Source organism: Zootermopsis nevadensis, unplaced genomic scaffold (genome assembly GCF_977971745.1).
Source record: "Zootermopsis nevadensis isolate Lab colony 2312 unplaced genomic scaffold, Znev_1.0 Znev_ptg000003l, whole genome shotgun sequence".
NCBI classification, from domain to species: Eukaryota; Metazoa; Arthropoda; class Insecta; order Blattodea; family Termopsidae; genus Zootermopsis; species Zootermopsis nevadensis.
The window spans coordinates 14,431,825-14,448,670 of NW_028259135.1; the positions used below are offsets into that span (position 1 = coordinate 14,431,825).

Below are 16,846 nucleotides of genomic sequence, written 5' to 3' on the forward strand. Positions count from 1 at the left end.
ACCTTCCAAACCAATCGCATTCATCCCCCATGATGTTGGCTGTCGTCATTGCAATATTCGTCGTCAAGATCATAGTGGTAATCACGAAGAAAACAGTGAAATCAGTTTTCTTTCCTCTACATGAACGACGTCTGTTCACACATCCCTTGCAGCCACAATAATCACCACAGCACGCACACTCACAATCACAATTCCTACTGCAATTACTTTCAGTTGCACAACAAAACCGTTCATACCTTTTCGTCACTCGCTTTCTCATTGGGAAACCCGCAGAGAAGTACATGGTTAGCATTTTCTAATAGGATACTACGAAGAGATCCAAATAATTTCGCGCCACAATGCATGTCACTTAGCAATAAAAAGTCAAGTTCCTTCAAACAACGATGCATTAGAAAAATATCTATTATAAATATATTTCAAAGCAGTGGAACACATTTATGTATCGCGTTCTGTCAGAACATTCGGCAAGTGTCTATAAAGAATAATAATAAATCCACCTGTTCACGATGCGTGAATTACCACGAACAGGAGCGAGTCACATGAATTTCACACCGTAATACTCAACCTCCATCTCCACACTGTCGACAAACCGCGAAGGAACATTGGTACTCCCAGTGCTGCCCTCTGCGTCACTTTCACGTCCTCTAGCGACGACCAATCAGGACCAGCCTGAGCGGACGATGGATTAACATTCGTCTCCATTACGGAGCTGAAGTGCTTCAGCAGCCTGGAGTTTGGGGTCATACACAAAAGTCTGCACTGACAGGGACGAGACACTTGCGTTTTTAAATATGAGATGTAAGTTTCTAAAGACGGTGTTGATGCGTCTTCTGGGTTGTAACGCCGTTCCAATGCACGTTTGTCAACGCTGTGATTTAAATAGGCCACATGGCATTCATTTCATAAACAATTCCAAAAAGATATTTCGTTGTGAATCGCAGTCAAGAAACGACAGTGTTATATGATGTGAAGCTTTCACGGCGGCTGTCGTTAACCCTTTGAAGCCGAAGATCGTCTGAATATTATTTATGAATTCAGTCCGTACCGCGAAGAAAACACTACACCTCACCATTACGAAAATCAGCTGGTTAACCCTTTGAAGCCGAAGCTCGTCTTCATAATATTTACGAATCCAGACCGTACCGCGAAGAAAACACTTCACTTAACCATTAGAAGTCGAATCAGGCGGTACCACATAAGATTTAACAAAAGAACATCCCGGTCAAAGCCTTAATAAAGTCTTCTCGGGCTATCAACCGTGTTAGATGGTGTCCACACAGTCAACAGCCTTGAAAATGAGGACAGAGATGGTCCACGAAACGTCGGCCATTGATCACCAACTAACACGGTTGATAGCCCGAGAAGACTTTATTAACGACAGTGTTGTTTAACATATTCACAACTGTCTGCCACCAGAGAGTAATTAACCTGGGCGATTTGAATCCAGTCCACACATTCACGCCTTATTTAAAAAAAAAATTATTATGTTCCCGTCTGAACCCAGACATCCCAGTTTTTTTTTATTTCCTACGATTTATCAACGAAAAATTTTGTATGCATTTCTCGTTCATCTCATTCTCCTTGAAATGATTATTTCGATTATATTTGGTGATGAGTAGAAATTACTGTGCGGTTTCCTCCCTCCTCGTGTTACTTCCTTGGTCTTAGATTTGAATATTCTCCTCAACACTTGTTCTCAGACACCCTCAAACTGTATTCTCCTCTTAAGGTGAAGGGCCTCAGATTGTTGTTCAGCCACTCTTACCGGTAGGCGAAAAGTGAATGTAGTTACAGAATGGAAAACGTTTTAATATAAATCAGTGGTGTATTGACAGCACCTCCAAGTGATATCTCCAGCTGAGATTACATTTCGATAATTACATTTTCTGTTTGTACCAAATCGCAAGTGTGAGACGTCATTCAGACAGTCGTTTGGACCTCGCAGTGGGATGCTTATTTTAATTCATGATTTAAAACTGTTATTGTATTCATGCTGATTTTTGTCTCTACAGGGTGCTGGAGCTCTGTTCAATCAGTTTCATTTTCATTTTTTGTTTTGAGTATTTCGTATGGGAAGAAGAAATGATGTAGGAAGATTAGACGTTTAAAACCTAACCTAACCTACACAATATTTAATAATTCAGTACATACAACAATAGAAATACCACACTTTGTCATTATAAAGATCAATTTGTTAACTCTGTTTAAGGAAATAATCCCTGTTTTCACCTAGAATCATTCATAACAAACAAAATGCAGACTTGTTGATTAATAAAGCAGGTGGGACATGTAATTATCACTAGGCTTTAATGAGCTGCGATGTATTTCTAAATATACTTTATGTAGTTGTTAGGATATAAGGAGCTGATGAAAAGAAGTGTTCAGTATCCGCGTGCTTAACCGGCGAGTAAAACATTCCTTTCATTTTCATATATTTAATGAAATAATTTATTATTTAATCAATTTTTCAGACCGACGTTTCATGGTTTTTCTCAAATTTTTCTACTAAATGCCAAGATAAGCCAACAGTCGCTCGTTTAGCTAAGAATTTCTTTGTCATTTATGGAACAAATAGGTTCATTACTGAGTTCGTTAAGAGTCTTCCACATGGAACAACGCAGACAAGTGATTGGCTACTCGAGGCTAGTATTTGGGAGATGCCGCATTTAAATCTATGCCGGAACACCGACTATCCTGGCTGAGATGTCATGATTTTACTCGTCCAGGATAGAGCCTTAAATCATTTCCAAGCATTAGTCATTAAATGTACAGCCAGCAGAGCATTTTGATGCAACTGTTGGTCTATTGCGTATTTGTAAAGTCTCCCATTCCACTCCTACATTAAAGCACTAGTCTTTCAGAATGCCGCCTTAAAATGTTTTGTCTACTTTTGAGGCGAAAACTTGCCGGTTTCCCTTGTAATAAATATTTCAGCAGGTATTACGACTAGGGGCAATAAATTTTTATCAGTAAACCCCCTAACAGTGTTCACGTAGGTCCACACCTGAAGCGTTCAAAGGTATAAAAGTACAGATTTTATTACCTTTATTTTCTGTAATTCTCCATGGTTCATGTAATTCTTCAACTGGCATTCAGAATGTCCAACAGCTGTAGCTCAGATGGTTAAGGTACCAATATGGAGATGAATGAGGATGAATCAGTTCTTGACAGATTTCTGATGTGGTCTTTAGCATTCACATATCGTTGCAGATGGACCGCCTCTGCAATACAAAGAATGGCACACGCGATATGAGGCTTATTTCCACTGTCTTTGAATTGGATGGAAACGTTAAACATTTCAACAGGTCAGCAGCTGAGTTCAGGAGGTTTCTTTATTTTATGGAACCCGAATGTCATTGCCGTATTCACAAAAGCGTATCTCTGTCTTGAGCCATACGACTCCAGATTAATTTTAATAAAAGTCTTCCATCCACAATTGGATGTCCCGTATGGTGTGTTCTCTTTAGAATTTCCTATTAAATTTAGAATGAATTTCTAGATCTGTTCCTTGCGTCATGGTCAACTAATTCTCTTTGATCCATTACTCTATAAACATTTAATGAAAGGTACAAATTATGAAGCTCCTTATTACGTGGTGTGAGTTTCATGTACTACTGTGCTTCTCGGTAGGGTTATGTTTTTGCTTGGACAATGTTCTTTCTGTTAGGTGCCAGACAAAGTTTTTACTCCCATACAAAACGACAGCGCAAACTTACACTTTTGTGTAGATTAGGACCAAGATGCTGCCACGGTGGTCTAGCGGTTAGAACGCTGGCCTTGTAATCCTGGGGTCTCGGGTTCGATTCCCGGCGGTGCCCGAATTTATAACTTGTGTTGGGCAAGGCCGTGATCTAGGCAACACGGAGTTTTCCTCCGTGGCATCCCAGCAATTACTCCATTCACACACAGAAGAAGGCAATGGCAAACCACTTGTGGATCATCTGCCAAGAACGTATATGAACAGGTCCCAGTCCGAGAAAAGGATGGAAGGATCCTGTTCATATGGACCTGTCGTCAGACAGAACACTAAATAAAAAAAAAAAAGGACCAAGATAGATATTATAAATTCATGGTAATCGATCGAGGGAACTCGTTTTTTTAAATTAAACTGTTCGTTTCATTGTCCCTTACATGTTTCAGACCAGCAGTTAAAATAGATGATTTTGGTTCGTGGTTATTATAAAGGACTCTTTCGGATCAGCATACAGAATTCAAAGTCTCGTGTTTTCAACGTCTGCAGCCACAGGCAATCTCAGGAACGAAGCTATTTTTGGGTTTATTAAAACCAGCCGTTATATCATTGTGTTGTAACCAAAGACAGAACATACCTGTGTTTACTTTTATTTTCATCTCTGTAGATTATATGAGGGGAAAAATTACCTGAATTCCCATTGTACCTGTTACAAGTTCCTTATTCAGTAATAATTGTTATAGGGGGTTTGGGGGGGAGAGTTGCTTTAAACAGGTAGCAAAGACCTAAACGTGGTATTTGGAAAATCAGGGATATCCTGAGCCTTGCTGGTTGTCATTGCAAGACGTTATTTTGATAATTGTTTTTAATTATGCTTGTTCGCCAGTGATGTTAAAACTTCCAAAAGAAGTGACCGTTAACTCTGGATTGCAGACGTATAAACTCGGTGTGTTACAATATACAGAAAAAGCTGTGATACAACTGAATCTGAAAGTTTGTGACGATGGCGTGTTGTTAAAACAAAGAGCTTTCTGGACATTTTCAATCGTCTTGATATTTTGTTAAAAAACATGACGTTTCGGAGACTGGAATATGGACCAGTCCGGAGAGAGTGACTGGCTCTAATCGATTGGACCCAACAGCTCCTAACATATGGCTTTGGCCTTGAAAATTCATCTGACAACGTAGCAATTAATCTTTATATAAAACGTCGTTTAATAATTCTACGTAGATTCCTTCTACTTTTGTTCTGTGAAGGACACAAGTTACTAGATTAGCAGGTCTTCAAGATGTAGCAATGGCGGTATTTATCTTCAGGTTGGGCAACCGCCAGCCCACAAATAATTTGCTTAATATTTTGACCACGTACTTAAATTAGATGGGGCAGACATTTGTAATTTACATAAATCCATGGTTTTACTTCATAACACATCTACAGGCCAGTCCCCGTATAACATTAGGCCTACTGCTACTTGGTATTGGGAGGTCCTGGTTTGAAATCTCGGCCCGGAAATCGGCTAACCTGCATTTCCTCAGTTCCTACGTGGAAATGCCGGGACAGAACGTTAAAGGAAGCTACGGTTGCTTCCTTCCATATCCTTTCCACTTCATCACTTATTAACCATCCCATTATCAAACGCTATATAATCTGTCGTTAAGTAAACCACCAATAAATAAATTTGATCAATGAAATCGCAACAGCAGTGCGTGACATTTTTAGCTGTGATTGTGTGCTCGGGGTGTCACAAAACGCCAAATTATAAATGTGCTTATGTGGCGTAGAGTAAAGTTTTACGTACGGTTTTGACGTGCGTAATCAACCCACTCTATTTTCAGGGAAATAATTCCGGTCTTTGTAGATTACAGTTAAAAAAATTTCCGTTACCAAACCTAACCTAACCGAACTTAACTCAACCCAACCAAACTTAAACCAACTCAACCTAACTTGCTCTCAAACTTCAGCTTTTCTAAGCTCGTTTCTTGTCATATGTACACGTCTGTTGTGTTTTCTCCTCTCTTTGTTCTTTGCTCAAACGTCTGTATTCTTATTCTTCTCTCGTCTCTTCACCTCTCTCATTTTTTCGCATTTCTTCTCTTATCTTCTTTTCTCACTTCTTCGCCTCTTCTCTCTCCCTTTTTCTGTCAAAACGTTTTATCTCTTCACTTATCCTCTCTTCTCTGTTCCCACCTCCTCTATTTTGTTATCCTCTCCGTCAACGTTTCTAAGGAAAACCCTGTCTCCGAGTATTGAGCCTTGATCTCCTAAGAGCTACGCGTATTCTTCGTTGAATATTAATGTCCTGAAAGAAAGGAGATCCAAAGAATTTTAAACTGTTCTTCTTTTTGTATACTTTTTTCAAATTGTGGTTTTTATGTTGTTTTAAGTTGGCCAGAAATGCAGAGGCCAGAGGTTTAGAAAGAAACAGGTAAACATCTGTTATTTGCAGCACGCTCGGATCTTGACCCGCCTTTGGGTTAGGATGCGTTGCGAGCTAGCAGTTTATCCACCAGCGTTTTCGAAAAGGCCAAACCACCATGCACAGGTCATAATCCTCGCAGACAGAGACAACAACGTTACGGAAACCTGTTCCCCACGACATTTATGCTGGACTTTAGAATTTCTAGCTAAGATCTTGTTTTCTCCCAAATGGAAAAGACGGACTAATGCCCTCCCTTCTTCAAGTATTTCTGTGGCGGGTAGTAATGGATAGTTGAGAAAAGGGGGAGGCTGGTTGTATCTCCGCAAAGGGGCACGTGAAACCCCTCAAAACTTGGACCTCTAGTCCATTACTCAAATGGCACAGCAGGTGGAAAACCGAGGTACAAGAGACAAAAGGTGAACTTGGAGGTTATGAGGAAATGGATTGTCCTACGGCACCGTGATTCAGCGGTTTTCCTAAATTGTCATCCATTTAAGAAGTACGTGGAGCGAATCTCGCAGCAGGTAAAACTGGATGAAGAGCTGGGACACTCCCTTTAAAATGACTTAATTATTAAGGAATTGTAAATGGATCGATTCTTTAATTATTTAAAGAAGACGCTTCAAGTGTGAGGCTGAATATTTCCTTCGCCCTAAAGGTTAGAAGGGTGAATTTTTGTACTTACGTAAGAGGGAGGAAGTAAAAGGACGTTGGAGAATTGCATGATGAGCAGCGTTGTGATGTTTTCTCTGCACCGAATATTGTTTTGGTGATCAGGACACAAAAATGTCGAATAACAATTTATATTTTGGCGGAAATACAAATGTTGGGTCCCTGATTTACACGTACTGAATGCACAGTTTGGAATCCACTGCTATCTGCAGTTTTCGCAAGCATAAGTAGTTTCAAACTAGTTTTGGACTGTAATAATCTGAAATTCACTGCTCAAAGTGTTTTTCTCTAAATTCCGTGCAAAGACCTGAGTCGTCCGTCCAAAGGACAGGTGTCCACAACAACACGTCATAGTAGTGGCTGTCCACGTCAGCCGACATCCTGCTGGACAGTTACTCATAAATAGACCTTTCCTTCAACCTATACAATCCTTTTAGCCAGAGGGACGGTCACTTCGTGTCGACCCTTGTGTAATTTTTCATCCAAAACATCCCTCTCACTACCATCCCTTTACTCATATTTCAAGAGCTATAGGGGAACTCATAAGCTGATTCATGGAACCTAAAAGTGTAAACAAATATATAATGAATTTTTAAATTAGAAATCCAAGCATTGTTTGATGGAAACTTTACTCAGCAAAAGAAACTCACCTTCCTTAGCTTCTCATGTTTCTGAGACTCGGTTACAGGACATTTTTTTCAAGAACTTAAAGGTAAATATCCAGAAAACTGAAAATTATATCAAGGAGGAATTGGCGGAACACACTCAGGGTAAGGGGAGCACGGTTGTTTGTTTATTTATTTGTCGTTGGTTTAACGAAGCAGTCAGTAGCTCAGACCGTATTAGTTTCCGATTGTATTATCAATGAATTGGGAAGGATGTGGAACAAAGTGTTAATGACCTAATTTAAGGTACTATCCCTACATTTACATGGAGTGGCCGAGGAAAACCATGAAAAACATCAGCCAGGATAGTCAATCCCCGGGCCGAATTTGAAACCCGGAACCTCCGGAATAAAAGCGGAAGTGATAACCAGTGAGCGACATTCTTGATCTTGTATTTAAGAAGCAAGATAATTGAGAAAAGTGCACAAAGATTAATCTTATGTGTGTAAGATTCGCCGAATACTCTTATTATCATCAATTTAAGAAGGATGGGATGGGCAGGACGTATAGCATACAGCGTGGAAATGAGAAATATGTTAGGAATTTCAGCTAGAAAACTTGAAGGAAAGTGTTTATTTGGGAGACCAGCTCGTAGATGGGACCATAACACAAAAATGGATACTTAAGAAGGCGTGGACTCGGTTGAACTAACGTTATGATAGTGTGTTGGGCTTTGAACCTTTGGTTTTCATTTTTAAAAATGTTAACATCATGACCAGCTGAGCTACTGTAATCTTCTCGGGAAGGAATTTCCTCTGTGGAATTATTGTATTCAGCGGGAGCATGAGCCCCATAGCGTTATAAAAACTATAAATAAAATAATGCATAATTAATAAGGAAGGTGGTTGATCTATATTTAAGTTCCACAGAATAGTTTTGTCAGTCCCGAAATGATAAATAGCATTGGCCCATCTCACTCCTTCGATATCTTGCCGATTTTCGCACCTGACTATTACAGAGGTAGATTACAGAATGGTACAAGCATAGCAGCCAGAATGCTCCTTCCGTTTTCTTACGCACCTGAATAATTGACAATTGATGGTGGTTTCAAGCAGTGCTGACCACCGTGGGCGCTGTTTTCGCTTAGAACCTTTATCCAAAATAATTGAGGGTGCAGTGGCGGCTTGTCATTGAAGGTAACAGTGGTGTATGACGTCTTTTAATTGAACATGAGACAGACGAACAAGTAATGCTAGAATATTGGCCCCTTATTGAGTGTAAACTGGCGAAACAGGTAGTTGCCTGGTTTCTTTTCGTTCGAAACATAAGGCACACTCCCTAATACAACTTTCTGTAATTTGCAAATCAACTAATGAATTGGAATGTTTTATTCAGTATTCTCCAGTGATTGAAATTACTGATTGAGTCTAGTTTTAGAAAACCTGAAGGGAAGAGATCAGTTTAAAGACGCAGTAAGAGTAGAAGGAAGGATAATATTAAAATGGTATTAAAGAAATAGATTGTGAGAAATTGGAGTTACCTTGTCGATGATAGGTTACACTAGGGGTCTTTTATGAACAAGTTAATGAACATACGGGTTATGTGAAATGTGGGGAATTTATTGATTAGCCGAATGACTATTGGCTTCTCAAGAGGGATTCTTCTCCACATCTTCAATCAACGTATCAAGATCAGAGAAAAAGTGGCATATGTTTATCCTTCTCTTTGATACCAACAAACTCAGTTGAACAGTGACTCAGCTGCTCAAGAAATTCCCCGCTTTTTATTGAAACTAAAGTTCATTGCCGTGTTCGCCATTGATACTTGTCCTGAGCTGGACGAATCCAGTTCACGCCCTAACAAACCGTTTTTGTCCTCCACATTACTCTCCCTTTGACGCCTAGATCTCGTAGCGGTGTTCGTGCAGCCTCGGTATATTTACTGGTTTCTATTTGGTAATATTCACGATACGAAATTCTCTTCTATGTAACGCCAACCTCATTATCGTTTCGTACTGCCACTTTTGTTAGACCGAATCATGAATGTAAAACGGTTATATTTTTGGAGAAAATGTTACTATCTTATAGAACAATGGAGTCGTTGCAAGAAAGTTACTAGCCGCCTCTGCGAGTCTTCGGCGAAGGGTTGCTGCAAATCCCAGTGGAATGATTTGTCTGGTTGGCCTTCCGCCTGAATGCGTTGCAGGAGGTGCCATGTTTTCAATACCTTTTTCTTTCTTTTCTTTGTCCCACAAAAGGGTTATGCATTATCCTCTGCCAGTTCTTATACTGTATTATGTAGGCTTACGGACGGGGCTCTGCTGGACTATGAAAGGCTGATTGAGCCCCTGATATGGGGAGTGCAGGGTTCACTGTCCGCTGCCGAATTTGTTTTTACGAAAATTTTCAGAATTTAGTAACAGAATATTCGAGAAAGTTAACGAGAACCTTTATAATATGCTCAGGTTTACTTAGCGTGGTTTCGAGTAGGTTCCTTTTGGTTTGACTGATGTAGCGGGACAGGAAATAAGGGATTCTCCGTGAGATCGCAGATTTTCACGGCGAAGATTATCAAGATGGCTGTCTTCTGGTATGTTGCACCGTTTAGTCTGGTAGATATTAACCTATGTATGATCTGGGGTTTCCACAGCGGTGAGTATGAAGATTTCCGTCTTCTGGGTTGTTGCGCTGTGTAGTCTGGTCGATGTTAACCAACGTTTCAGAGGTCATACTGCCTCCTTCATCAGGGCGATGAGTTTGAAGATTTCTGTCTTCTGGGTTGTTGCGCTGTGTAGTCTGGTCGATGTTTACCAACGTTTCAGAGGTCATACTGCCTCCGTCATCAGGGCGATGAGTATGAAGATTTCTGTCATCTGGGTTGTTGCGCTGTGTCGCCCTGATGACGGAGGCAGTATGACCTCTGAAACGTTGGTAAAAATCTACCAGACTACACAGCGCAACCACCCAGAAGACAGAAATCTTCAGATATTGACCTGTTTTTCAGAGGGACATACTGCCTCCATCGTCAGGGATGCACGCCACATAACTAGTATCACAAGCCGCTAGGGCGTCGATCGACCACCTCTTGGACCAGTTACCCCTGAGGATCCAAGACTTCAGTTTGTGTCACAAACGGGGTCCAAAGACAGGGAATATCTGGACAAGCATGCAGGGGTCAGTAAAAACCAGTATGTCTGGCGGCTGAAAAACTACTCAGTGCTCGCAAATAAAAAGTTAAACTGGCAACGAGCATGGTAAATACGTGACTATTGTTCGCCAATGGTGTTTCGAGGCTGATAGCACTAAGCGCGTTTTCGACTGATAATCAGGCCTACTTCGGCACTCAACATTTCAGGCACACTGTACAAAAGATCTGTTTTTATCGGCGGAATATCCAAAATAATTAGAACAGAGGTAGTATATAAACAAAAATGGAGTACCATTCATAGGAACTGTGTCAGTTCTGTACCATCACAAAAAATTCTAATTTGACGGGATCCTTTATTTTTTCTGTTAACGAATTTATAATCAGTACTTGATGAATGTAAAAAGTCGGATAAATTTAAGACAACATTTTAAGTTTGATGTCGGTAAATAACAAATATGGACAGGCTAATCACGTTTTAAGGGATGAAGGGAACAGAATGAACAAAATTAAGGTACTGCATTAAGTGCGGAATAGATACGCTTCACCCCAATGTATGAGGGTACGTAATAAGACTAAAAAGAACCCTGCTTTTTTACAATGACACTTTATTTTAGAATTCCAAGAGTATGAAACCGGAAAAAAGAACATTTAAATGACACGTTTCTTTAGGTCTAGACATACTGTTTTTTACAACAGTGCTTGAAATTCTTCCTTGGTAGGGTGACTGCAGAAGCTAAGGGTGTCAGCTTACACAAACCTTTTCATGTCTCGCTAATGCTGCGACACTGGAGGGGAGGGTGTCGAGACAAAAACATCTGAGCAGCTATTAAACGAAACAGACTCCAAGAAAATACGAATATGGAAGTGGAAGTGGCCGTGATAAGCAGTTCTTTGTTTTTGTTTGTAACTTTGACTAGTGGAATCCATATGGAGATAACACCATGAGACCATGTAGAGTCATGAAATGAAGTTCAAAGCATCTTCTGTATTAAAGTTGTTTAAATACAACTTTTATCTGAAAATTACATCGCCGAAAGACAAGGTGTGTTTGTCCAGATTTGGGGTTCTGCGTGGAGGGTAACCCGTCACTGTAACGACATTTTGGCACAACTTGAGATATGAGGAAGGATTTAACTTCGACCTTAGAATGTCAGGAATCCTTGGAACTATAGGGCATGTTCATTGAAATCAGTATCAAGATGATAAAAGCAATGACTGGAAACATTTAATCTTTGGATTAGACTAGAGTTGGAATCTTAATTCAGCAAGTGAGGCTGTTTCTTCTATGTAGGTTTTGAGGTTTCCACGGCGGTGTGTTTTTGCGCCATGTATTCTGGTATAAGTTTACCAACGTTTCAGAGGTCCTTGATGCCTCCATCATCAGGGCACTCATCGCCCTGATGATGGAGGCAACAACCCAGAAGACAGTCATCTGCTTCTTCTTTCGTAGAGGATTCTTGGAGAAAACTTTTCGCTGCCTGCTAACGCAAGTATTACATTTTAAAAGTGAAACATGTTTAATGCATAATTGTTCCAGATTCAACACTTGCTTGGATTTTATTTATTGACTGTTCAAGTTACATATTTTGTTGCAAACTAACGAACAGCTTGTTAAGACTTAGAATTTCTGAAGAAGAACTGTCAACTAATCTAAGCGGGAAGTTCGTAGAAACAAGTGTATCGTGTTTCTATAACCGTGTTCTCTTTGGTTAGGAATGAGGAGAAGAATACAAAGTAACACATTTCGTAGTCCATAAACAGTTTGATTTATGTCCTTCAAGAGAGACACCAACAAACACTGGGTGTAGAATACAAACATAATGGATAGGGCGGAGGCATAATGCAGTAACAGATAAGCTAGAACACCTCTCTGGCACGGCAGATATAAAACTTTAAATTTAAATAATATTTATTTCCAATGGAAGTTTTTTCTGAAAGGTTCTTATCGTATACATTTCACACCTCTTGGTTCTAGACAGCAACGTTGTAATAAAACTCTAGACGCTATCAAATTGATATCAACTAGAAAGTTTGTAAATGGAGAAATCGTGGTTGGTGTCTCAGAGAGTCTTTTATCTGCCTTCAGTGGCGTGGTGGACAGCCGAGAAATGTGTTTTTCACCGGAACATTACATTTGTGATCTTTTGAACAAAATCCCCGCTTCTAGTAAAAATCTAAAGTCTGACCCGTCGCCAGGCTAACCTATCAGGTCTCATTTCCATATAATGGATATGTTTATTAGAAGCTGATCGTCTTTCATCTAGCGAAGACATTTCTCGTCTTTTCTTGAATCCGAATTTTCATTACCATGTCGACAAGTCTCCCACTGGTCCCTTACTGAGCCAGTTGAATCCAGTCTACATCCCCACACCCGGCTGCTTTAAGATACCTGTTGATAGACGCCTGCGTCTCCTGATTGATCTCTTCCCTACATATTTTCCGAATACAGTTTTTCATGCATTTCTTATCTCCCCCCAGACCTGGTACATGTTTAGTTTCATTAGTTAGCAATTTCCATATTTAGTGTGGTTTAAGAAATTATAAATGTAACTTACCACAAATGAGTGACAATCGTCCCATGTTTTTTGACTCCCGTGTGGCTGGTTAATAATTTTCGGTTACAGAAGTTAGAAAGCTCCGAGGAAAATGGGAAGGTATTCATGAATGTTGGTTAGTCATGGCTTTCGATAGAAACGTTAGTGACCTTTTCTAAGGCACTAGCTTTCAGACAGGTTCGTCACCCTGTTCCGAATTTCAGCTCCATCTTTGCCTGGTCTGATGGAATGTCTTCCTTACCATTGTCCTTAACTTAGCACGTTTCGGTATTCGTTTCAAGCCCTTTTTTGTCAAAAGTCGTATTGAGATACTGGGAAAAATCACGAAGAATATCAGTTGGTAGACTTCGCCTGGGACTTGCAACCGCGTGTTCAGAGCGTTACCACTACAGTAACCTGCATGTGGTTTAAATTTTTGTTACGGATTCATCCGTAATTGCGACCTCCACGCAGCGAGGATGGTGGATGGTGGATGGTGTAGGCCCACCAGACCTTCCGATAGAATTGTCCATTTGTCAACTTACGCCTGAACATAAATCGGGTGGCATCTGTTGAAGAAAGGCGTTGTCTTTATTTTCCTCACTCTTCATCATGTTTCTGTGTTGTTTATTCCTTTCGCACTCCTAAACTAACACAGCGCGTCGATGACAATCTTTTCATAACGCACATTGAAAAAGGAGCAATCTGCCCATTCGGAATGTTGTAGTAAGAGAAGCTGTTTTTGGTGCTGCCCGTAATGACCACGGAGGAGATGGGTGTGGCCGTAGAACTCCAGATTTTAATTCGGGAGGTACAATTTTTTAAATGCCGTCCGGAATGCTGGCTATAGACTGCTATTTTTGTGGCTTTCCTCAGTTTCTCCACATCCAATGATTTATGGCTTAACCTGTCTGTAGTTGACTGGATTAATCTGCCTCAGGATAGAGTCTAGTAAGGTCTTGTTGTGATTACGGTTATGAAATTGTTGTTACCGTAATAGACGGACAGTTTCTTCACAGTCTAAGCAAATGTCAGCTTTTCCATTAATCTGCTTCATGGAGTTAGGTGGTAGAAATAAATTAGTTAATGGGTGTAAGCATGAATTAGCATAAAAATGGCTGTGTGAGGGGTACATTCAGACGACTCCCGCTCAAAGTCATACAGACAGTGCGCCTACCGAGAAGCGTGAAGCTTATCACTCACCTTTTGAAAATTATGAGGTCTGAAACACGCAGAGTTCGACATCTTCATAGTGTGATATTAGGACGCAAGAACAATTTTACTGAGGAGAACGTTGCAGGGTTCTGAGATTTATGTTGGTAGTAAAATAGTCTGGAAGAATACTATTACTGGCCCAAGATCTGGACAAGGGTAAAAAAACGTGGCTTGCCTAATGGTGATAGGCTTGCCCCTTTATCCTTCCCAGCAAATAAAAAAAGGGGTGATTGAAAACGAGCATGTAAATGGAGTGATACTCCACCCAGTTTTATTTATGCCACGGAGAGCAAGATACAAAAGAAACACAGAGAAGATCTCGAAAGAAAGGCGTGTGTTCTATTTCTGTTTAATATCGTCCTTAAATGATAATGAAGGGTAAGAAAGGTTTAGGAGAGAATTCCATTATATTCAGAGACGGAACATTTCCATCCTGCATGCATTTAACGAGTTGCTAGCAAAGGGGTGAAGATTTTGGTTATTTTATGTCCTTTCTGTTTTGCTTATCGTAGTTTTTAGTACTGCAGGTGAGGAGACGTTGTGGCTGTAAGTGAATCGAGTCGGAGCTTGAATTAATAAACTACGTTTGTAACTGCACTCTTGTAGGGCGTTAATCGGGTGAGAATGAAGAGCTCAGAAAAATATTTGTATCTGAGCGAGGTGACGTAACAGGTGGATGGGGAAAATTATATAATGAGAAATTTCTTATTTTTGTAACCTGGGGCCACTGCATGCTTGAAAAGAAGGTAAAAAAGAATAATCTATTATTATTGGTCTTACAGTTAAAATCTAATTTCATACTGTATAATAAATCATCAGAGATGAGTATATTGTGTGTTATGTTTACAGCTATTGTGTTCTTGACACAGGTAATGTAAATATCTGATACGTGTTTTGGTACAGGTAGTAGGCCTGTATATTATTTTTTCTAACACTTTGTTCCAAAAGGCACCTTTTCCATACCCATCATTACAATCGCACGCATGAAAACACTTCATTGTTTGTTTGCATTTGTTACTCTTAAACATCTGCAACTTCTTACGCAGCCATTGATTTGTTTCACAGGTTCCTTACATTAAGTGGATTTTCATGATGTAGAATTTTTAATTTGGGTGAAAATGTGAAAGTCACGCCTTAAACATGCCTCAGTGTCTCACCGGAAAATAGGTACATAGTTTTTTGAAACAGTAGCAAAACTGCAGATGCCATGTAAATGTGTGCGTTAGTGGAGGTACGTACAGCTCCACGCATTAACCGCAGCGCTAGATGGAGATTTCAATTTTAAATCCAGTTTAAATATTCATATTTTTACAGAGATGTAGCACAGTTAGCTTAACATGAGATGCTGTACAATGAGCGTAATGCATGTAGCGGTAAAATCTTCGGACAAGATTGCATGTGTGGGCATAAAGACGGAAGAAAATTTGAGAGACCGAAGCATAGATGGAACGACAATATTAAAATGGATCTTTCAGAAATAATGTCTTATGGACTCGATTTGTATAGCTGAAGATAGGAGTCAGATGTAGGCTCTTGTGAAGATGGTAATGAACATTTGTGTTTCTTGAATGATGGGGAATTTCTTGACCAGCTGAGCGACGGTTAGGTTTTCAAGAAGGATTCTTCTACACTCGAAGTCAAGGACCGCTTAGCAAATCATTCCAGCGATCCAAGAGCATTTCGTCACACGAAATGTAACAGACTCGCTTAGAAGTGCGCGCGTCTGGCAGTCCGTTCTGACATTCTGGTGTTGTTTCTCTGACCCCGTGCCCACGTCAGTAATAAAAAAGAATTCAAGACACCTTAACACCTGATCAAACGGTTCTCGATTCATAGACACAGCCTGGCCTTGAATGTAATACGCCAAGCACAGGCGTAATAGTTCGTGCAGTTCAACCGGCCCCTGCTTTATTCTTGCTACAAAACTGGATTTATTTGTGATCGTAACAGTTAGAAGAGTGAACTCTCAATATGAGTTTTGAGTGCGCACTATGGGCAGAGTCCTTTGTCTTTCGGAGGAAATGGACTCGTAACGTGATTTTCCTCGTGTCGTCTTCGAAATTGCGTGGCGGTGTATATTTGAGGTCTGTATTAAAATTTGTCAGGCAAGTTTTGTCTCGTTTTGTATCGCCCCCATATAACCACTATTTTAGTTGAAGATTTCTGTCTTCTGGGTTATTGCGCTGTGTAGTCTGGTCGATGTTAACCAACGTTTCAGAGGTCATACTGCCTCCGTCATCATCGCCCTGATGACGGAGGCAGTATGACCTCTGAGACGTTGGTTAACATCGACCAGACTACACAGCGCAATAACCCAGAAGACAGAAATCTTCATATTCACCGCTGTGAGAACCTCAAGTCTTACACTATTTTAGTTGATGTTGAAATTTAAGTTAAAGTTTCTCAGATATAATTTTTTTTCTTTTTGCATATAATACCAAATTTTAGAGAACATTTCGTAATATTTGTGTTATTTGTTGATTTGTTTAAATCTTGTCAGTCTAATCACAATAAAATTCCTATTAAATATTACCATAATTAACATTTAAATATTTAAAATAT

General features: G+C 40.0%; 1 protein-coding gene across 1 annotated transcript in view; it reads right to left on the reverse strand.

The window, feature by feature from the left end:
* LOC110837631 (meteorin-like protein) overlaps window positions 1-590 on the reverse strand; it is a 55,515-nt gene extending 54,925 nt beyond the window's left edge. Inside the window, exon 1 of the mRNA XM_022079956.2 lies at window positions 3-590. Coding sequence (XP_021935648.1) covers window positions 3-292 — 290 coding nt within the window. The 5' untranslated portion in view covers window positions 293-590. The remainder of the gene's footprint in view (window positions 1-2) is intronic.
* Window positions 591-16,846: the final 16,256 nt, after the last annotated feature.